The sequence below is a fragment of the Homarus americanus genome, unplaced genomic scaffold (genome assembly GCF_018991925.1).
Source record: "Homarus americanus isolate GMGI-L3 unplaced genomic scaffold, GMGI_Hamer_2.0 scaffold49667, whole genome shotgun sequence".
NCBI classification, from domain to species: domain Eukaryota; kingdom Metazoa; phylum Arthropoda; class Malacostraca; order Decapoda; family Nephropidae; genus Homarus; species Homarus americanus.
The window spans coordinates 1,728,187-1,750,214 of NW_024738608.1; the positions used below are offsets into that span (position 1 = coordinate 1,728,187).

At 44.3% G+C, this 22,028-nt stretch overlaps 1 protein-coding gene across 3 annotated transcripts in view; it reads left to right on the plus strand.

The window, feature by feature from the left end:
• The window catches only part of LOC121874096 (DBH-like monooxygenase protein 1), a 106,051-nt gene that overhangs the window by 47,551 nt on the left and 36,472 nt on the right, over nucleotides 1-22,028 (plus strand). For all 3 annotated transcript variants that reach the window (XM_042378010.1, XM_042378012.1, XM_042378011.1), the window contains exon 4: nucleotides 12,224-12,373. In XM_042378010.1, the coding sequence (XP_042233944.1) occupies nucleotides 12,224-12,373 (150 nt within the window). The remainder of the gene's footprint in view (nucleotides 1-12,223; nucleotides 12,374-22,028) is intronic.

Genomic DNA, 22,028 nt, shown 5'->3' on the forward strand with positions numbered 1-22,028 from the left:
TCCACGGATATGGTATGGTCTCCCGTCTTTACTGCTATCCAACGTCACTTCCCTAGCTAACAAGTTCGACGAGCTGGCAACTACAGTCAGGTCAGCCGCTGCGAGCGTCGTTGCCATATGTGAGGCTTGGCAAATTGTGCCTGAAACGTGTCATATTGAGGGATATCAACTCTTTCATCACCTTCGTTCACATAGACGCGGAGGGGGCGTTGCCCTCTTCTGTCAAGATGACCTACGCCCGTCACGCCTGGATGTTCAAGTCCCAGCAGATGTGGAAGCATTATGGGTACGTGTCGTGCTACGGGCCCACCCGCGCAACACTGCTTCCATCATAATCTGTGTGGCATACCATCCGCCTCGATCACCCACCAGAGACACTCTTATCAATCATCTCATCACCACCTCAGACCACCTCAGAGTTAGGTACCCATGCGCCAAGTTAGTATTATGTGGGGATTTTAATGAAATTGACACCACCGATATCCAGGACCAGCTATCACTATCACAAGTTGTGACCTTCCCCACACACGGTCAGAATACCCTTGACCTTATCTTAACTGACTTAGCGGACCAGTACCAACCACCTCAACCAATGCCTCCTATCGGGTGTAGCACACACTTATCAGTGCTCTGGTCCCCAGCTGCCACTCCCACTCAAGTACAGAGACCCTACATCAAGACCTACAGGCTGATTACTGACTCTGCAGTGCGCCTCTTCGGGCAGTGGATAGTTCACCATCCCTGGACTGAAGTACTTAGCGTGGATGACGTGGAAACCAAATGGATAAATTATACCAACACCACCACGGAAGCTCACCACCACTTCTTCCCCGAGAAGTCCGTCAGATCTCACCCAGCTGACTTGCCCTGGATCACACCTCGGATCAAAAGACTTATGCAACAGAGAGACAGAGCCTTTCATCTCAATGACCACATCCGCTACAGGTCCCTTCGCAACCGAGTCATCCGCGAAATACGCACTGCAAAGAAGTCCCACTACCCAACCAAATTACAACACCTGAAGCAGACCAACATCAGTCAATGGTATGGTAAGCTTAAAGAACTCTGTGGACTAAACAATAAGACACACCCCCTCCCCTTCCTTAGCCATCTCACTAATGTTGACGCAGCTGAGCAAACAAATAACCATTTCGCTACTATATGCCAGACGCTCCCACGGCTTGACACAACCACTCTCCCTGCTTACCTACCAGCCCCCCTTCCCACTGACTTAGTAGAAGAATTTGACGTAGCAAAACGCCTGGACAAACTAAAATTAAAACGCTCTACCACCCCCATTGACTTACCAATGAAACTCTTCAAGGAGTTCTCCCCGGAGCTTGCTAAACCCCTATGCTCCATCATCAATGCTTCTCTCAGTCAAGCCAGATGCCCAGCTGACTGGAAGACCTCTTATGTATCACCAGTGCCCAAGTCAACCAGCCCACAATCCTTAAATCAGCTACGACCTATTGCAATCACCCTAATACCCAGCCTAATCTGTGAAAGTTTTGTGTTCGACTGGGCTTATGCTGATATTGCAGGAGTCGTAGACCCTCAGCAATTTAGCAACATGAAAACTTCCTCCACCACTCACTGTCTTGTCAGCTTTCTCGATTACATTATACCGCCATCTCGAGAAACGAAACGTCAGTAGCTGCTCTTCATTGATTTCACTAAAGCGTTCGACCTAGTCGACCACAATATAATCATCAACAGCTTATTGACCTCGGGCTTCGAGAAGTCTTATACTATGGCTTACAGATCCCTCAGTGACCGACGCCAAGCTGTACGCTTCCGAGGCTGTCTCCACCTTTCAGTCACTCACCTGTGGCGTCCTCAAGGCAGTTCAAGATGGGACCACTCTGCTTCCTTATGCTCATCAATGATGCTCCAAGAGAAACCCCTGCTCGTTGAAATATGTCGACGATTCACCATTGGGATCAAAGGGCCACAATTTCTGCTCCCTAACTATACCGCCCTTCAGGATTTATTGAACAGTCTCCAAAACTGGGCCACCAACAACCATGTCACCATCAACCATACCAAGACCATGGTTATGCACATCAACCTCTCCTCCGACATTGTCCCACCTCCTTCCATTACTATAGGTCCGAACACACTCCAGGTTGTAGATTCCACGAAGCTCCTCGGCGTCACCATAGACAACACACTAAATTGGAAACCACACGTCAGTGAAGTTGTCAAATCGTCCAGTTTCCGTCTCCACCTTCTCCGCCGACTCAAGTCCCTCGGAGTTCCTGCACCCGAGCTCCTCAGTGTTTACACAACATTCATACTTCCCAAGCTCACCTATGCCTCCCCTACCTGGTCTTCTTCCCTAAATGCCACACAACGTAAACACCTAGAAAAAGCGCAAAAGAGGGCATGCAAGATTATTCTCTCCCCTTCCTACTCCACATATCAAGAAGAGCTCAACACACTGACCCTTTCGACTCTCACTGACCATCACCACGACCTCATCTGCAGATTTGGTAAGAAGCTTCTACACCATCCTCGACACCGGCTCCTGCTACCACCTGAGATCCCTAGCCCGAGAATTGCTGTTCGACACCACAACCGCATCCAGCCCATATGTGCACGAACTGATCGCTATAAGAACAGCCCAGTCCCAACCATTGTAAAAATTATCAATAACTTGTAATAAATCAGTGTATTCACTCCCAGTAAACACTGCTCCTTACACACTGTCACTATGTTGAAATGAACTGTAGTTTGAGCTTTTCCCCATCTAGTTATTATATGTCTTATTTGTGTCACTTATGTTACTTGTATATTATTTGTAATTGCAACCCATTCCCCCAAATATGTAACTGTATATTTTCAGCCTTCTGGCTGCCAAGCTCTTTCAATAAACCGTAATTATTATTATTATTATTACATACACACACACACACACACACACACACACACACACACACACACACACACACACACATACATACTATAGGTGAATAATAAAGGGGAAGAAAAATATTGTGGACAGCTTTTAGACGTTTGGAAGGTAAACAGCTAAAAACTTACACCATTTATTCACAAACTCATTCATTCAATCTCACTCACTTGCTTATCCCCGTTCATTCACTCACCCGTTCACTTGCTCACTCACTCACTCAGACGATCACTCACTCAATCGCTCACTCACTCACCCAATCGCTCACTCACTCACCCAATCACTCACTCACTCAATAGCTCGCTCACTCACTCACTCCAACCCAAGTGAATCATTTTCGAGTTGGTCTTTGGCCACAGTGGAGTCAGGTGCTACTGTCGTCACTCATTGTGTATAGACAAGTTAAGGTAGAGACATGTCCTTATTACTCCGACAAGGTCACGTGAGTAGGTGGTCACTGCCGAGTGTATTACCTGTCCATATGAGTGTTTATCTAAGTACGTATATATGTTGGCAGCAGAACTTGAGACCTGAAAAATATACACTTCATATTTAAATTACGTATTCGCCGCGACGACCTCTGGGGCTGCTGTATATTTAGGGTCAGAAGGTAAAAGTCACAGTTTGGGGAAGAGACTACCTGGCGTCAGTCTACACCTCAACACCATCAATTGACGACACATTGGACCCCAGGACCATGGAGTTATCACCCAATAGCAGTGACCACTAGTCCACCATGAAAGAGGTCCCATAGGCCTGAGTGTCCGTTAGGGCGGATACGAAGCTCTAAATACTAAATCTTCGGTATTTAAGGAAGTAATGTGACCGGCACTGCACTTGACCGATTTTCACTTTAAATTATAAAGTTATGTACCCATTTATTGTTTGGTGGACTGGAAGTGCCCCGAGCGCAAACGAAAGACACTTAGGACACTACAGTAGATGAGTGCCGTGTCCACTCAGCCACCCTTTCTAGGTAGACTATAATGTTTATGAAATTATACAAGCGTTTGTTACGTTGTTTACATCTTGGTGTTGATGGACCATGAGGATTGTAAACACTGATGTTAGTTCTGTTCACCGAAACTTAACGCTGAGAAATAACATCTACGAAACACTGTGCAGCTTTATTTGTGGTATATTCCAAACATGTTATGGCGTGACGTCATCTGTTCATTGGAGTGAATTTTTAGTTCAACTTTATACATCACTCACGTACTGACGGAGAAAAGTGTATTTGGACACGAATGCAGCATAACAAGAACTCGTTCCGTGTATTAATATGGACGCCATACCGGTTTTACATTGGGAAAAAAATATCAAAACTGGATTAATTCATCGTCCTGTGTTAGCTTGAGGTAAAGTCATGGTGTGCAATACAGTAGGATCATTGCAGGCGCTCATCACTGTCATTTAAATATAGACTCACTAGATGGCAGCATTGATTACCCTGACCAGCTGATCAACACTACCTTCGCACGCTTTTTCTGTCGTATGTTTATATATATTTTTTTTAATTATGGCATTTGTACAGTTTGTGTTTGTTGTTTAGAATTTTATAAAATATTTACCAACGTGTGCGTGAGAAGTCGTGCGTTCATAGCGTTTTTTTTCCGAATTCCCTGAAAGCAACGTATGTCTTCCGCATTTTCTTTAAAACGTTACTTCTGTATTGACTTTATTTACAATGTAATAAAATAAGTTTATCCTCGAACTTAAGAAAGTGATTGTATTTATTGATCTAGTAATTGTATAAAGTGATCTGGTTATTGCATTAATCTACCAGTGATTCAGTGATTGCATTAACTGACTGGTGAATGGTACTAATTTATGCCAGCTTGTATTTCCTTGACTTGGTACTTGTATGAGGTTATATAGTTATTGCATAATGTGATTGTATATTTTCAAACGCCATTGTGGTGACTACTTGGTGTGCTGTTGTTGTAGTGGTGACTGTAGAAAGTAGAGGTTAAAGATGACCCTCAACATTTTCTACAACTCATTCCCTCTATGATGCCACACAGATAAAGTATCGGTACTAACTGTGGGTACTAAGTTAACATTATTAACACCTTTTATGATGGTAGGTGTGGTTTATGTTAGTAGATGGGGTTAATGTTAGTAGGTGTGGTTAATGTTTATAATGGTAGATGGGGTTAATGTTTGTTAGTAGACGGGGTAAATGTTTATGTTGGTAGACGGTTGATGTTTATGTTGGTAGGTGGGGTTAATGTTTATACTGGTAGATGGGGTTAATGTTTATGTTGGTAGACGGGGTTAATGTTTATGCTGGTAGACGGGTTTAATGTTTGCTGGTAGATTAAATAAATGGTTATATCAGTAGATAGGGTTGTTAATGTTTATGTTGGTAGACGGGCATGTTTGTTAGATGGGTTAATGTTTATGCTGGTGACGGGGTTAATGTTTGTGCTGGCAGATTTAAGCACGTTTATGCTGGTAGGTGGGTCTGCTGTTATGTTGGTAGACGGGTTAATGTTTATGCTGGTAGACGGGCACGTTTATGCTGGTAGACGGGGTTACGTTTTTATACTGGTAGATGGGGTTAACGTTTATGTTGGTAGACGGGGTTAATGTTTGGTGCTGGTAGATTTGCCATCGTTTATGTTGGCAGAGACGGGGTTACTGTTATGCTGGTAGACGGGGCACGTTTATGCTGGTAGGTGGGGTTACACGTTTATACCGGCAGATAGGGTTAATGTTTGTTGGTAGACGGGGTTAATGCTTGCGCTGGCAGACGGGTTACGTTTATGCGGCAGACGGAAGTTAATGTTTATACTCGGTAGATGGGTTAACGTTGCGCAGATTTAAGTTACGTTTGGCGCTGGTAGACGGGTTACGTTTATGCTGGTAGACGGGGTTACGTTTATACCGGTAGATGGGGTTAATAAAGCCAGCTGGTAGACGGCTAATGTTTATGCCGGTAGACGGGTTAATGTTTATGCTGGCAGACGGCCATTGCTTATGTTGGTAGGTGGGGTCTTATGTTTGTTACAGATGGGGTTAATGTTTATGTTGGTAGACGGTTAATGTTTATGCTGGTAGGTGGGGTTAATGTTAGTAGGTGTGGTTAATGTTTATGCTGGTAGACGGGGTTAATGTTTATGCTGGTAGGTGGGGTTAATGTTTGTTAGTAGTTGGGGTTAATGTTTATGTTCGTAGACGGGGTTAATTTTTTTGCTGGTAGGTCGGGTTAATAATTATGTTAGTAGATGGGGTTAATGTTTATGCTGGTAGGTGGGGTTAATGTTTATACCGGTAGATGGGGTTAATGTTAGTAGATGGGATTAATGTTCGTAGACGGGGTTAATGTTTATGTTCGTAGACGGGGTTAATTTTTATGCTCGTAGGTGGGGTTAATGTTTTTGCTCGTAGATGGGGTTAATGTTTATACTGGGGTTAATGTTTATGTCTTTAGATTGAGGTCATTGATGGCTAGATCGACTGGGAGTGTTCGAGTCTTTCTTTCCTGTCTTGAATAATTTATTTTACTTGTCAATATCTGGTGTTCAAATTCGCCATGCCACTTTTTTTGTAACTTGTGTCTGCTGTCTGTATGTATGTTTGTATGTTTGTATGCATGTACTGTATGTATGTGTGTATGCGTGTGTGTGTTTGTGTGTGATCAGATATTTATGTTAATTGTTTTTCCTTGTTTGGAGTGTCGACTTACGTTCACTCAGGCAGGGGAGTTTTGCATGCAGGTATAGTTAAGAGATCAAGTGGTGTTTGCAGGCGAGTTTTTATACAGTTAGAAAGTGTTCGATGTGTAGTGTGTTTGTATACTTGTGTTGAGGTGCTTGGCACCGACACTATAAACTGTTTTTTTAGACTTCGATCAATCTTGTGTTTTGTTTTTGTTTTGTTGTTTCAGTATAAACAAAAAAACAAAAAAATCTACTGGACTCGATGTTTTTTTTTCTTTTTTTTTGCCCAAACACCATTTTTATTCATACTTGCCTTTTATTTTCTGTATTTTCCTCGATTTTTCATTTCTTTCCTCTTTTTTTTTCTTCCCATATATCAGTACAAGTATTTCCCCACAGATTTTAACCCTACTTTTGGTCTGGGTTTTTTTGTTAACGTGTACCTTGATTTGTCACTCACTCTTATATTGACAATTATTGAGTGTTTAGTGGTTGAGCTTTGTGACACGCCGGGGTGAGTGTGTGAGGTAAGGGTGTAGGGTAGGGGTGTGGAGTGATAGGTGAGGGTGTTGGGTATTGGGTGAGGGTGGAGGTGTTGAATGAGTGTGTAGGGTAAAGGTGTGGAGTGAAGGGTGGTGGATAAGGCTGTGTGGAGATGGGGTGTTGGATGGAGGTGTGGAGTGATAGGTTATAGGGTGTAGGTATGTGGAGTAAGGGTATAGATCTGTAGGGTATGGTTGGCCGGGTGAGGATACAGGGTGAATAGAAAGCTTCCTTCACAATCATATTTATTTCATTCATTCTGCATCATTCATTCCCCCCGCGTGGATCAAGTCGTCTCATTCTCCGCCGGTTCATTCATGCTGCAAGTCTCAGATCAGGTAATAACAGGTTAGATCGAGGCGGATCATATCGGGTGTGGACGGGTTAATTAGACTGGACTCTTAAACAGGTAATGAGCTAAAACTGTTGATTGGGGAGATATGTGTGACTGTATGGGCTAAGACAGTTGACTGGTTGAGGGGTGAGACAGTTGACTGGTTGACTTAAACATTCCAAGTTCCAATACTCGTTCAATCAATAGACAGACAGACAAAGACACACAGACAAAGGCACACAGATAGATAGAAAGATGGATAGATAGATAGACAGATAGATAGATAGATAGATAGATAGATAGTAATACCACCATACAAATTCACATCACAAACCGAGAAAAAATATCAACTTTTACCGAACAACAAATAAAACTCCTCACTTGCTTCCCCAACGTCAGGTACAACGCCCAGGAATCCCACGACCACGAATTTGTATGCTGCCAGGACTCACTGTCGGTGTACCTATGACGAGGAGGAGGAGGGGGTATTGTGTCTTTAAAACGTGTCTATGTATCATTACGTCGGGTTGACAGGGTAAAGTGTGGAGGTGTAAGGTGGTGATGTGGGTGTCGGGGATGGGTGTGGTGATGTGGGTGTCGGGGATGGGTGTGGTGATGTGGGTGTCGGGGATGGGTGTGGTGATGTGGGTGTCGGGGATGGGTGTGGTGATGTGGGTGTCGGGGATGGGTGTGGTGATGTGGGTGTTTGTTGGGGTGTTGTGGTATAGGTGTTGGTTTGGGTGGAAGGGATGAATGGGTGAATTAGTGAGGGTGTAGGGCGTGGCAGAGATCGCGTGTAGTAGCTCAGGGTCGTGAGAGACGTGGTTAGTCAGGTGTAAGGTTCCTATAATGCTCCACCACACTCTCTCCCCATCTCCACCACACGCTCCCTACCCATCTCCACCACACACTCCCTCCTCCACCACACGCTCCCTCCTCCACCACACGCTCCCTCCTCCACCACACGCTCCCTACCCATCTCCACCACACACTCACTCCTCCACCACACGCTCCCTCTCCACCACCACACATTCCCTTCCCACCTCCACCACACATAGCCTCCAACACCCACCCTCTAACACACGCTCCTCCTCCACTGCACACACTCCTTCCCCACCTCCACCACACACCTTCACCCACACCTCCACCACACACCTCCTTCCCCACCCTCCACCACACACTCCTTCACACACCTTCCCCACCTCCACCACACACCTCCTTCCTCCACCACCACACCTCCACACACACCCCTTCCCCACCTCCACCACACACCTCCTCCTCCCACCACCTCCACCACACCCTCACTTCCACCACACACCCCCCACCTCCACACACACCCTCCCCACCTCCACCACACACTCCTTCCCCACCTCACACACCCCCACCTCCACCACACACCCCTTCCCCACCTCCACCACACACCCTTCCCCACCCCCACCACACACCTTCCCCACCCCACCACACACCCCCACCACACCCACCACACACACTCCTTCCCCACCCCACCACACACCCTTCCCCACCTCCACCACACACACACTCACCACTCCCTCCACCACACGCCCTCTCCACCACCACACATTTCCTTCCCACCTCAACACCCCTCTAACACACACGCCTCCACTGCACACCTTCCCACCCACCACACACTCCCCCCACCTCCACCACACATCCTTCCCCACCTCCTTCCCCACCTCACCACCATCCCCACACCACCACCATTCCCCCTTTCTCCCACCACACACCTCCTTCCCACCCACCACCACACACCTCCTTCCCCCCTCCACCCCTCCCCCCCACCCTTCCTTCCCACCTCCACCACACACCCCTCCCCACCTCCACCACACACCTTCCCCCACCTCCACCACACACCTCTCCCACCCCACCCACACCTTCCCCACCTCCACACACACCTTCCCCACCTCCACCACACACTCCCTCCACCTCCACCACCACCCTTCCACACACCTCCTCCACCACACACCTCCACCACACACTCCTTCCCACCTCCACACACACACCCACACTCCACACCTCCACCACACACACTCCTCCTCCACCACACACACCTCCACCACACACCTCCCCACCTCCACCACACTCCTTCACCTCCACCACACACTCCTTCCCCACCTCCACCACACACACCCTCCACCTCCACCACACACTCCTTCACCTCCTCCACCACACACCTGACCCTCCACCACACACTCCTTCCACACCTCCACCACACACTCCATCACACCTCCACACACACACTCCTTCTCCAACCACACACCTCCACCTCCACCACACACTCCTTCCCCTCCACCACACACTCCCTTCCCACCTCCACCACACACTCCTTCCCTCCACCACACACCTCCTTCCCCACCTCCTCCACCACACACCCTCCCACCTCCACCACACACCCTCCACACCTCCACCACACACTCCCCACACACCTCCCCACCACACACACCCTCCCCACCTCCACCACACACCTCCCCACCTCCACCACACTCCTCCACCTCCACCACATCCTTCCCCACCTCCACCACACACTCCTTCCCCACCTCCACCACACACCACCTCCACCACCTCCTTTCCCCACACCACACACCACCCCACACTCCTTCCCCCTCCACCACACACCCTTCCCCACCTCCACACACACCCTTCCCCACCTCCACCACACACCTCCTTCCACCACACACCTTCCCCACCTCCACCACACACCCTCTTCCCCACCTCCACCACACACCTTCCCCCACACTCCACCACACTCCTTCCCCACCTCCACCACACACTCCTCCCCACACCTCACCACACACTCCTTCCCCACACACACACCTTCCCCCACCCACCACACACCCCCTCACCTCCACCACACACACTCCCTTCCCCCCTCCTCACCTCCACACACCTTCCCCCACCTCCACCACACACACCTCCACCACACACCCTTCCCCACCTCCACCACACACCCTTCCCCCTCCACCACACACTCCCCTCCACCTCCACCACACTCCTTCCCCTCCTCTGCACCACACACTCCTTCACTTCCCACCACACACTTCCCCACCTCCACCACACTCCTTCCCCACCTCCAGCACACACTCCTTCCCCACCTCCACCACACACTCCTTCCCCACCACCACTCTATAACAAACAACTCATCACTCCCGGTATTATTATTACTGGTATTGTGTACAAGATGAGCAGCAACATTGTTCACTTCAGCGGTCGAGTGTAAAACATTAATGATTCAAGCTGAGGCAAGACAGGCGTATGTTTTTTCGTCTGTTTTCTGGATAATTATGAAACAAATCAGTGTTTACAAGGCTTTTAGAGGAGATTCGAATCCTAGACTTCTGGACATTAAACCCAGTAAGGTAACCACATCGCCATAGTACCCGTCAACACCTCTTCCCCGCAGTTTCATCTAGTCTCTCCACAAACAATAACTTAAGCTAACCAAGGAGTAGAACAATATCCGCTTTGGTTCTCAGTGTTGGTCCTCCTGTGCAGCCTCCAGTAGAACGCTTGTTAACGCTGCTGCTCCCACACTTCTCCTGCCCCACAAGGTGATTGCTACCCATTCCCCCATACACCCGTCCTTCAGCCATTACCCATGACAGGTTCACACGGCCTTGTCTCACCCCCGTCACTGATCTTCACACTCTATGGTTCTCCCTCCTCACCCCCTCACCCTGGCAGTCTCTCTCCTTACTTGCCCTACCTTCCCCGACTCCTCATGCCCTCCCTCATCCCACCACCCTCATTCCTCACCCTTCACCCCGCCAATCATATTCCTTATCCCTCACTCCTCACCTGGCCTCCCTCTCCTCCCTTGGCCTCATAGAATATACACATGCTGACCTCACATACAGGCTGACCTCGGGACAAGTGGTTTTACCTCGCCGTGACTCATGAATGATAAACTATCATCACGAGGTAAACAGTGATCAGTTCCCTGAGTTTGGTTCACATCCTGCATGACGATAGTGACTAACGTTGGTGAGGGCGTCCTGACACTTAGTAACCATGAAGGCTGGTCACACACACACACACACACACACATTCTTAACCAGTAGAGTCTTAGAAGTACATGATAAAGAACTTGTAATGAAAGACTGAGCACAACTATCTTCATCCACTGGTTAAATTATTTTATCTCGGGAATGTTAGGAATGAATAAAATTACCTTCATTCACCTGTCTCCTCTGAACAGATTTATCTCTCGTTCACACTTTATTTTCAGCACCATAAATAACGTCAATTATCGGGTTTTTTTAAGTTACACAATTAGAGGATAAATGATTCGGCACAGCCAGACAGTCGTCACGGCACCGCCTCTTTGTTGTTCACTATTGTGTAGTGACGTCACGGGTGTCTGAGGCAGCGGGGATAAAAATTTCCTGCAATTACAATATTTTTAACAGAACCATTGAAAAAAAATAGTAATTTTAGAGACTAGAAAAACGTAATTTTGTATCAAGATAAAAAATAATGTATGCTTAACGGGATGTAAATGAAAATCATTTTGTTAGGTTTTCTTCAGTGTTTATGGCAATTTATATTGGTTTTAACTCCTTTCCTTATTATTATTATTATTATCTTATATTGAATTATCAAGTTTTGTATAATTTAGAAATACACTTTGGCATGAATTTGAATGAAAAAGTTAAGATTTGTTATAAAGAAATGTAAAAATATAAAATGGATACAGGTGATTATTGGCTCCAAAATAATATTCATCAACCACACCACCTCCCCATTTTTCAGGACCGTTACGCCTTCGCTCTGTTGACGCCATCTATTGACGAATCTCAGGACTACTTGCTGCTGGGGGGCTACGAGAACGACTCCCACACCGTCATGAGGTTCTCCCGCCCCTGGATTACCTGTGACACCCACCACGACTTCCAGCTCTCGGTCAGTACCTCGTCAGTGTCACGAACTGTGTGTGTGTGATAAATGGACAGGGAGGTAGCGTATAGATTAGTCAATTGATAATGGTGTAGTTTAAATTTATTCCTCCTCTTTTCTTTTTCTTTTCTCCTCCATCTTTTGGTACCCTTTTCTCTTCTCCTTTATCTCTTCCTCTCCAGTTTCCCTTTTCTCTATCTTTTTCCTCTTCCAAACTTCATCTCTCTTTCTTTCTCCTCTCCGTCTCCTCCCACATACTCATTAAACCATGAAACACGCAAGGCTAAACAACAAGAAACACACACACACACACATCTACCTGTTGCTGGGGTATAAAATTTATGATTGGCTGTTGTACCTGAAGGTAATGGACACTGGAGTCGAACAAAGGAACTCCGACTGGCCTGTATTCCATTACCAAGCGAGTGAAGGTCCGATTACTTATAGACAGTCGAACGAACCCCAACGATCATTAGTTACAGAGGATTCGAACCCTTCAGTACAACACCATGAATCATTTTTCACTTTAAGAGTTTGGATAATGAGAGTTAATTTTAGCCGATTTATATATAAGTGTTTAGGTAATTGGGTGTAATGTCGTAGGTATAAGATATGGTCTACGTTAGGTCAGGTGATATGATCTCTATCTGCGTATGTTGTTTCATTACCTGTTGTGTAAGTCTGTCTCTGGTGTAGGTGAAATGTTCAGCTTAGTTCAGTTTTTTTCTGGACTAAAGTCTTTGTGTGTGTGTATGTGTGCATGTTCTCCTGCATGCTCGCTTGTTTGGTATTTTTATGTTTTTTTTTCCTTGCAACTTTAGATCCTCACAATATAGCCAGTGAATCAGACTCAATAATATGAACAAAGTTGTACACACACACACACACTTCTAGACCACAGACGTCGGCACCTCACTGACACCACAGACACACTAAACCACACTTCCATCCCACGCTACCATATAAAAAAACGTTCCCTTAAATAAAATCTTACCTTTTGTTAGGCATCAGGCTTAATTAGTTACGCTGGAGATAGATCTAATGGGTGTTAAGTGTGCGTTACGAAGATGCGTATACTCACCTGCCCGCCACACTAAGAGACACTGCCCACTACCTTGGTTTATTATTTCAACTCCTCCTCCACACACCTGTCTCGCCTACCTTCTGTTCCTCTTCCTCCACTCCTCTCCCCTTAACTTCCCTCCCTTCCATTCCTCTTTATTTTCCTTTATTCCCTTCTCATTTCTTTCCCTCAGCAAATATCCCCCTCTTTTCCTTTCCTTCCCTCCCCTCCATTTCACTCTTCCACTGCCCCTCTCCCCTTCTCCCCACTTCCATTCTCCTTCCCTTTGACACAGAATGACCTAAGTTGTGATCCAGATTACCCAGAGTTAACTACCATGCTCATAGATAACGATTCTTCCATCACATTGACAATTACGTTCACTTGTAATGAGTCATTGTCTTTGTTATATCGAGTTTTATTGTGTGTTTGCTCATAGTGTAGTAGTAGTAGTAGTAGTAGAATTTACAGATGCCATTGCTCTAAGGTACGGTTGGCCAGTAGATGGTTTGCCCTCCCAATGCGTGTGTGGCTATTCCTATGATGGCGATCACGCCATGGTCTGCAAGAAGGGGGGCTTCATATGCATGAGGCATGACGAGGTAAGGGATCTCACAGCAAATATGTTGAAGGAAATCTGCCGGGACGTCATGGTAGAACCGACCCTCCTTCCACTGGATGGCGAGATCTTCCAACACAGGACTTCAAACACATCTAACGAAGCCCGTGTGGACGTCAGTGCTCGAGGATTCTGGACGCGGGGACAGCGAGCTTTCTTCGACATCAGGATTTTTGATCCCATGGCCGTTTGTCACCGTAACCTAGCTCTCGATGCGCATAGGAGGAACGAGAACGACAAGAGAAGGGCATATGGGGAGAGAATTCAAAATGTTGATCAAGGCAGCTTCACTCCTCTAGTGTTCACAACCTCTGGTGGGATGGGCCCAAGTGCAAGATGTTTCTACGCCAGACTCGCGGAGCTGATCTCCGAACAGAAGCAGCAGCCCAGAAGTTATGTCACAGCCTGGATGAGATGTCGACTGTCCTTCTCTCTCCTTCGGTCGGCTTTGCTCTGCCTCAGGGGAACGAGAGCTTCTGCCCCTACTCCGACAACTGCTGCAGATATCGACTATGAGGCTACAGTCACTGAATGCCGCATGGATCTGCGGCTCAACTAATTTAACACAGATAGGATAGTTTCTTATGTATTAGGATATTTAATATTAAGGTAAATAAATGGTGGCGAAGGTGTGGCTATTGGGGGAGGCTGGAGGCCACGTAAAAAAAAAAAAAGTAGTAGTAGTAGTAGTAGTAGTAGTAGTAGTAGTAGTAGTAGAAAAAAGTAGTAGTAGTAGTAGTAGAAAAAAAGTAGTAGTAGTAGTAGTAGTAGAAAAAAAAAAAAAAAAAAAAGTAGTAGTAGTAGTAGGAGGAGGTCTGTGGCCCTAGTTGGTACAGCCGAGATAGAGTAGGTGAAGGGTGACGTTTGTGATATAGAAATTTGTTTATTATGAGCTTATGACAAGTTCAGGTTAAGTTAGGTTTGGTTAGGTTAGGTTTAGATATGACAAGTTCAGGGGGAGTTGGTAATACAGGTATAAGGGAGACTTGAACAGCGAAAGACAATATTGGTGACCCGAGCGTGAGCAGTGAACCTTAATGGGTAAAGGGTGAGTGAAATAGTAAAGGTATATGGTGAGAACGACGGGGAAGAATGGTGGAATAAGGTCGCAGGAAACGGAAAATATATTGGAGGGTTAAATAGTAAACAAGACATCAAACTTACTAGAGGATACGACAGATGAAAGACCGAGAAAAGAATAAAGAGTTTGTTTGTTATGGTTTAAAATAAATTAAAGAGGTATTCACCAGTTCGCATTACCAAGGTAAATGAGGAGGTTGATATATACAGTCACAAACACTCATTTCAAAGTCATTACCTCGCATTTGTCTTTAGAATTGTGTCTGTCTTAAAGTTGATATGTGTGAGTTGGTATCACTGCTCATACACTCAGACAATCTTATGATGTATTATTAATCTTGTGAACTATAAACCAAGGTATTTGGATCTCTTGATTGGCCTTCACCTGTGGGACAACAATATAACCTGCTATTTGGTGTTAATGCTGAAGGTAATTTTTTGTTTCCGAGTTTACCCTGTACGTCAAATATTCACAGATTTTATCCTACCCTCCTAAACACCATCTCCTTGCCTCCCTCCCTCCCCCCCTCCCTCCTTCCTTCCTGCCCCCCTCCTCCTGCTCCCCTCCTCCCCTGCCCCCTCCCTCCCTGCCCCCCTCCCTCCCTCCTTCCTTCCTTCCCTGCCTAATTCTTCTTGATCACAACTGTACATAAAAGCTAACACGAGAAGGAATGTATTTTGTAGTGTTAAAAATTCTTCTGCCATTGAGATCATCATTCAGATGACAAACATATAATTATGTGAATGCAGAAGAATGACTAATACTATTTTTTTTAGGCATTTATATTAATATTTATAAACTGTGTAAGAACGTGTTTATGGAGCCGATGTTGCTCGGCGGTTTCATTCCATTTTCACCCAATCCTGAGACCCCTTACCAATGTTACCAATAAACCTCGTACAGTCTACGGGACCTCTGCAGCTCATTTTGATGATTTTATCTTTCTTTCTTTTTTACAAAGAATAGCCCACCCGGGCACAGGTCATCGACCCACAACGGGGCCTGGGGGAAGATAAGAGTAAAAAGAAATTAGAAATAGAAGAGAAAAATATTATATTAATCTACACCACGATGATGCTGGAAAACCGGCTTTTTGAAGTGAAACAGATTGTATGAGTATGGAAACACAGAAGGCAGAGCATTCCACAGTTTGGCTGTGTGAGGAAAGAAGGATGTACTATAACGGGTTATTCTCGTGTGACCGACATCCACAGAGAAACGGTGGGCACCGCGGTCAAGACGTGTGTTACGAGCCCACTGTCTTGCCGGCGGTACACAGGATGCCATATCCACCGAACTTTGCCTGTTAAAGTACCCGTAAAAGAGAGAGAGTGAAGCAACATTGCGGCTAAGACAAAGGGAAGAGAGATTATCAACTAAAGGAGGAGAGTTAATAAGACGAAATGGCTTTGATTCCACCCTATCTAACAGATGGAAAGAAGAAGAGCCACCCCAGATATGAGAGCAGTACTCCAAGTTCGGACGAATGAATCCCTTATATACTTACAGCAAGTACTCAGGAGTGAAGTAGCTACGGCATCTGTACAGCATTCCGAGCATTCTTTTTATTTTGTATAGGGATTGGTATGGGGTGGAGGAGGGTGAAGGGGATGGAGAGAAAGGAGAAGGGGAAAGAAGGAGACGAGGGGAAGGAGAGGAGGAGGATGAGGATGGAGAGGAGAGGGAAAGGAAAGAAGAAGGGGATGTAGAGGGGGGAGAGGAGGTGGAAGGAGAAGAGGAGGAGGTGGAAGAAGGAAGAGATGGGGGGAGGGGGATAAGAAAGAAAATAAGAGTTTAAGGAGAGGGAAAGGAAGAGACGGAGACGGGGGGGGGGAGTTAAACAGAAGGATAGGAGGAAGGGTGGATGAAAGGAAAAGAATGAGGAAAACATAAAGATTAGAGAGAGAGCGAGAGAGAAAGAATACGTGTGTGTGTTGAACCAGATGGCCGGTAGTCCATCTTGCCTTGGTCTGTTTTTGGCAAGTCCTATTAAGTTACGAGACACAAGTTAATGATATAAAGGGCATTTATTTTAGTTAATTTGGTAGTTTACTCGTTAATTTATCTTTCGTGTTACTTAAACTTTGAAAATTATACAAAAATTTATAGATTTTTTTAACTCGATTGTGTTCTTAAAAAAAAAGTAGTTATTTTTACCGCCATGATGTCTCATTTGTGATTGGTCTTCATCTTCTTCGTCGTCACCCGATAAATTTTCAGTCGTTATCTTGTAGAATAATCTTACCATAAGTCGTCCTTACCTGTAATACTAACGTTTTAATATTGGTATCGGCAGGTGAACGGTATCTGAGGTGTGTGAAAACCTCGTAAACTAGTACCTTTATTACATGTGTAAGTGTTTATGATCTACTATGTTATTTTCACGTGTATTTTGTGTACTACAATAAAGTTGTTTTTACTATATTTAGTCTTCCCAAATAATTATTTAGCATTCAATATATTACACATTTTATGAGCACGTGGTAACCCAATACATAAAAAATATATTTCTGTAATATATTTTCGCTATCACTTTCCATTATTCATCCCAGTACTTAATATATTTCATATTTTACGCTAACTAATATACGATATTGTATTTATATCCAAGATAGATAAATTTATTGTAACTAGGACAAGGATAACATACGTGTAACGTAATATCTATTTTATCTCATTGGGGTGAATCGCTAGACAAAAAAATAAAAATAAAATAAAAAATCCCGTTGGAGCTTTGCCCTAAAAGGAATTCTTTCCTCGGAGCCCAAATCCTACCCATTATATTTGACACTTGACAAAAGGATTACGATCGACGTGTCCATCTACCTGCTCCAGAGTGTCCTCGCGTGCTTGCTGTCATTGATTCTTCTCTCGATATATACACTTTGGAAACATATTGGAAGGGGAGCAGGAGGAGCATGAACAAGGGGGTGGAGGGGGTTTAGGAGGTGTTCCCGTGTGTGTGCGTGTGTGTTGCTCAGGAAGGGTGGTGGTGATGCATGGCTCTTGTAGTCCATCATAATCTTTCCTACTCCTCTAATATGAGCCAATTCATTATTTTGAGTGCGAAAATACACATGCACGCGTAAACATGTATATCTCTCTCTCTCGCTTTAAATTATTGCACTCCTTCCTTCTCTACCCTTAATTCCGAACTACTATATAAATAAACAAGATTAAACAAAAGATAACCAATAAAAAATTCTTTACGTAGAGTGAATATCTAAACTTGGCAACCATAGTCACTCCAGGACCCCTAATTGGCCACTTACCTTCGGTCATTAAGGTACATGTATACCTGTAAATAATCGCCCCGCCATACTCGACTACTTCCATATTTTTTAATAAGGGTTCCGAGTCGAATGGAGATCTTATAGTTCCCCATTATTAATAGACCCCAACCTGATCGAATCATCTAATCATTAAATCTGAGGCTTATTAGGAATGAAGTCCATTAAAACTGGGGGGCCATTAGAATTGGGGGCCAGTAAGACATATAGGCACATAGAGAATTGACGACCATTAAGATTGTCTAGGTAATGTTAGGTTGGTCTACTTAAGTTTAGTTTAGGTTTGATTAAATTAGTTTATTTTAGGTTAGATTTGTTTAGGGGTCCATTAGAATTGGGGCCCAACCGGCCAGTCACCCTCTTAACAAGAACCCATCGTTAAATTGGGTCGTAACTCGCCCAGTCAGACCCATACCACACGCTTCTCTTATCCCGATCCCCGGCTCATCGACTTTCGTACAGTACATATATATATAAAAAAAACAGTAGATGTATGGTTGTGTTTGTGATCGGTTTGGCTGACTAGCTGGTGTACTGGTTTGACTGACTATAGATTTAGTGAAGAGTGTATTGTAATTGGTGGACTGGTTGACTGGCACCTACAGGTATGTCGATAATTGACTGGTGCAACATCAAAAGACATAAAAATACTCAGATTAAAAAAAAAATATGTAAACAAATATAAGGGAATTTTAATGTAAATATAAACAGCACCGAATATTGACGTACAAGGACAGCAAAATAAATGTTTGCGATTTAGGAAGTTTACTGAGCCATTATACAGTCTCTTGGTCATTCTTGGAAACCCTTGACAACCCTAGAAAGGCAGATTGTGGTCACAGAATTCTTACGGCAGTCTGGAAGTGCAGTTTGTAGTTCTGAGAATACTTTAAAAATTATGGAAAGGCAATGAATGATGTTGGAAAACCTTTGACAGTTCCCGAAAGGGCAGTTGGTTGTCTTGGAGTGCCAGGTGGCGTGTGAAGAGGTAATTTATCAACATCGTCCAGAGCCTCGCCTAAGTCTTCTCCTGTACGGGTTAGCTCAGGATAGAACCCTCGACTGACTATGGGGGAAATAGTTATTGAAATAGAACATTCACGTGTTACGGAGGGACTGTGTTGACTAGAGAAATATAAACTTATAAAAGAGGTGTTTTATCTGTTAAAGAAGGTGTGTAAAAGTATAATCATATTAAGTGTGTGTGTGTGTGTGTTTAATGTGCATATCACCAATAGAATATTGTTCAATAAATCAAAGTTGAAGTCCTATCAGAAGCCATATTTTTTTTCTATAAATACTATATGACGTTTGTTAACACCTCCCGTGAGTGAGAAGTCCGTCTTGATACAGGTAGTCGCTTAATGGTTAGCTGGTGATGAATAATGCTGGCTGCGACCTAGGTGAGGGGGTCGTCGTTATGGGTCATTATTTGTGCTATGCACAGATGACCGCTGGCAGGGGTTGGCCTGTGTATTCCTGTCATATTTTATGGTCGCCCTTGACATATAGAAGGAAGGTCGGATGGTCTTTTTGTGTCGGTAATGAACTTCCAGGGAGGCAACACTCGTCTATTCCTCCGCCACAAATTTAATATGATTGTTGCCTTTAGTTGTTCGCTCACCACTCAAAAGTGTTCACGATACAAAAGACAGCGCGGGTATGTATGCTGTCTGGGGAGTTTCTTAAATTGAATAAAAATTGCCTTCGTAAGAAGTTCTGAGAATTGCTATTCAGGAAAAGGTGTCCTCGCTGGAGTTGCATGGAACGAATCACTCAAAACGTTGTTCAGGAACGTACGAAGTCGTGTGCAAATTTAATGTGACTGGTATTAGTGTTTGCTTTTATGTTTTGTGTACAAAATAATGACAATGATGCACAATATACAGTACAATGTATTTTGATCGTCAGAAGTGTTTATTGTCATCATTAAGAATGTGTTGTACATGTCCTTTACTGATGTTTATGAATTAATAAAAGGGATTTACTCATTATTCCACTCGCGCCTTAAACAAATGAACAACGAACGATGGTTACGTTTTAGAAATGCAAAGGTGAAACTCTTCATTATATACTGCTGTGGGCTGTTGAAGAATCACTTATAGCTCCAGACTTCAGTGTTATTTACATCTCTCTAATTCCTTAGTGTGTGAAGGACAACACATGTTCCAGGGTAATTGTCCTTCATTTAAAGCAGTCGCCTCACTTGCTCGTCGTACTGTCAACCTCTCAAAATTTACTAGCGTCATTTTTATGAGAAATTGGTCATAGTTTTCTCTGATAATAAAAATATAGCAATTTTATAGAAGTGAAAATAAAAATATATAAAATTATAATTAGAAAAATAATATTTTTAGATTGCCCCGGAGGGGGCTAGTTTATTGGGCACTCCCTTACATCCTGTGCAAGGTGAAGCGCAGAAGCGTTTACAGCGCCCATCTACTGGCCAAATCCACTTCTGGCCAGACCCACTACTGGTCAAATCCACTACTGGCCAGACCCACTACTGGTCAAATCCACTACTGGCCAGACCCACTACTGCCCAAATCCACTACCGGCCAGACCCACTACCGGCCAAATCCACTACTGGCCAGACCCACTACTGGCCAAATCCACTTCTGCCCAGACCCACTTCTGGCCAGACCCTCCACTGCCCAGACCCACTCCTGGCCAGAACCACTACTGGCCAAATCCACTACTGGCCAAACCCTCTACTGGCCAGTCCCACTACTGGCCAGTCCCACTACTGACCAAATGAAATAAAATTGGTCGATGAAAGCGAGAGAAAACATTCCAATAATTTTCATGGCGATAATTTTCTTCTTGACCATTCTGGTAGAGCTGTGATGAATGGCAGTCACAACTCAATATTTATTCCGATAAATGTTTTTATTGTATATCAGCCGCTTGTCAGTGAATTTGCTTTGATATGGAAGCCACAAGGGTTCACTCACCTACAGTTCCTCGAGGTGTTTCTGAGTGCTTGTAAACAAACCGCCCTCCTCCACTAAATTAATCACTATTAATAACAACCACGACAGTGTTGGATGAGAGATTTTTAATGCCTTTACAAATAGTAAATAATGATACCAAGGATAAAAGTATTGGTACTAATTCAACTGCTGCTTGGTAATTTATATAATAATGATATTAATAATAATGCAAATAACTATAAGAATAGTGATAATAAGAATGATAATCATAAATATATATATACAGGTAGTTTTATTTCAATCACAAGAACCAAGTATAGTATGGCCTATGTTAATGCCTCTCACCACCCTGTTAGTTTGCTCTGAATATACAGTATTGTACATAAATCAATACCCAGTATGTAGTTGAATAGATATGAAAGTTCTTAAACTAGCAGTGCTATATGATTTAAACTCTTCTATACAACTACTCTATTCTTTACCTTGTGTCTATGAACCCCAGTGTTGACTTGTTATTAGTGAGTTTATCTTTTACAGACTTAAGTACAGTAATGTATAGTTCAATCCTCCCCCCCCCCCGGCCCTGATGTGGGTCTGACCTGTGCCTAGGTGGGCTAATCCTCATAAAATAAAATAAAAACATAAATATGTATTTCACCTTGTCTTCATCACTAT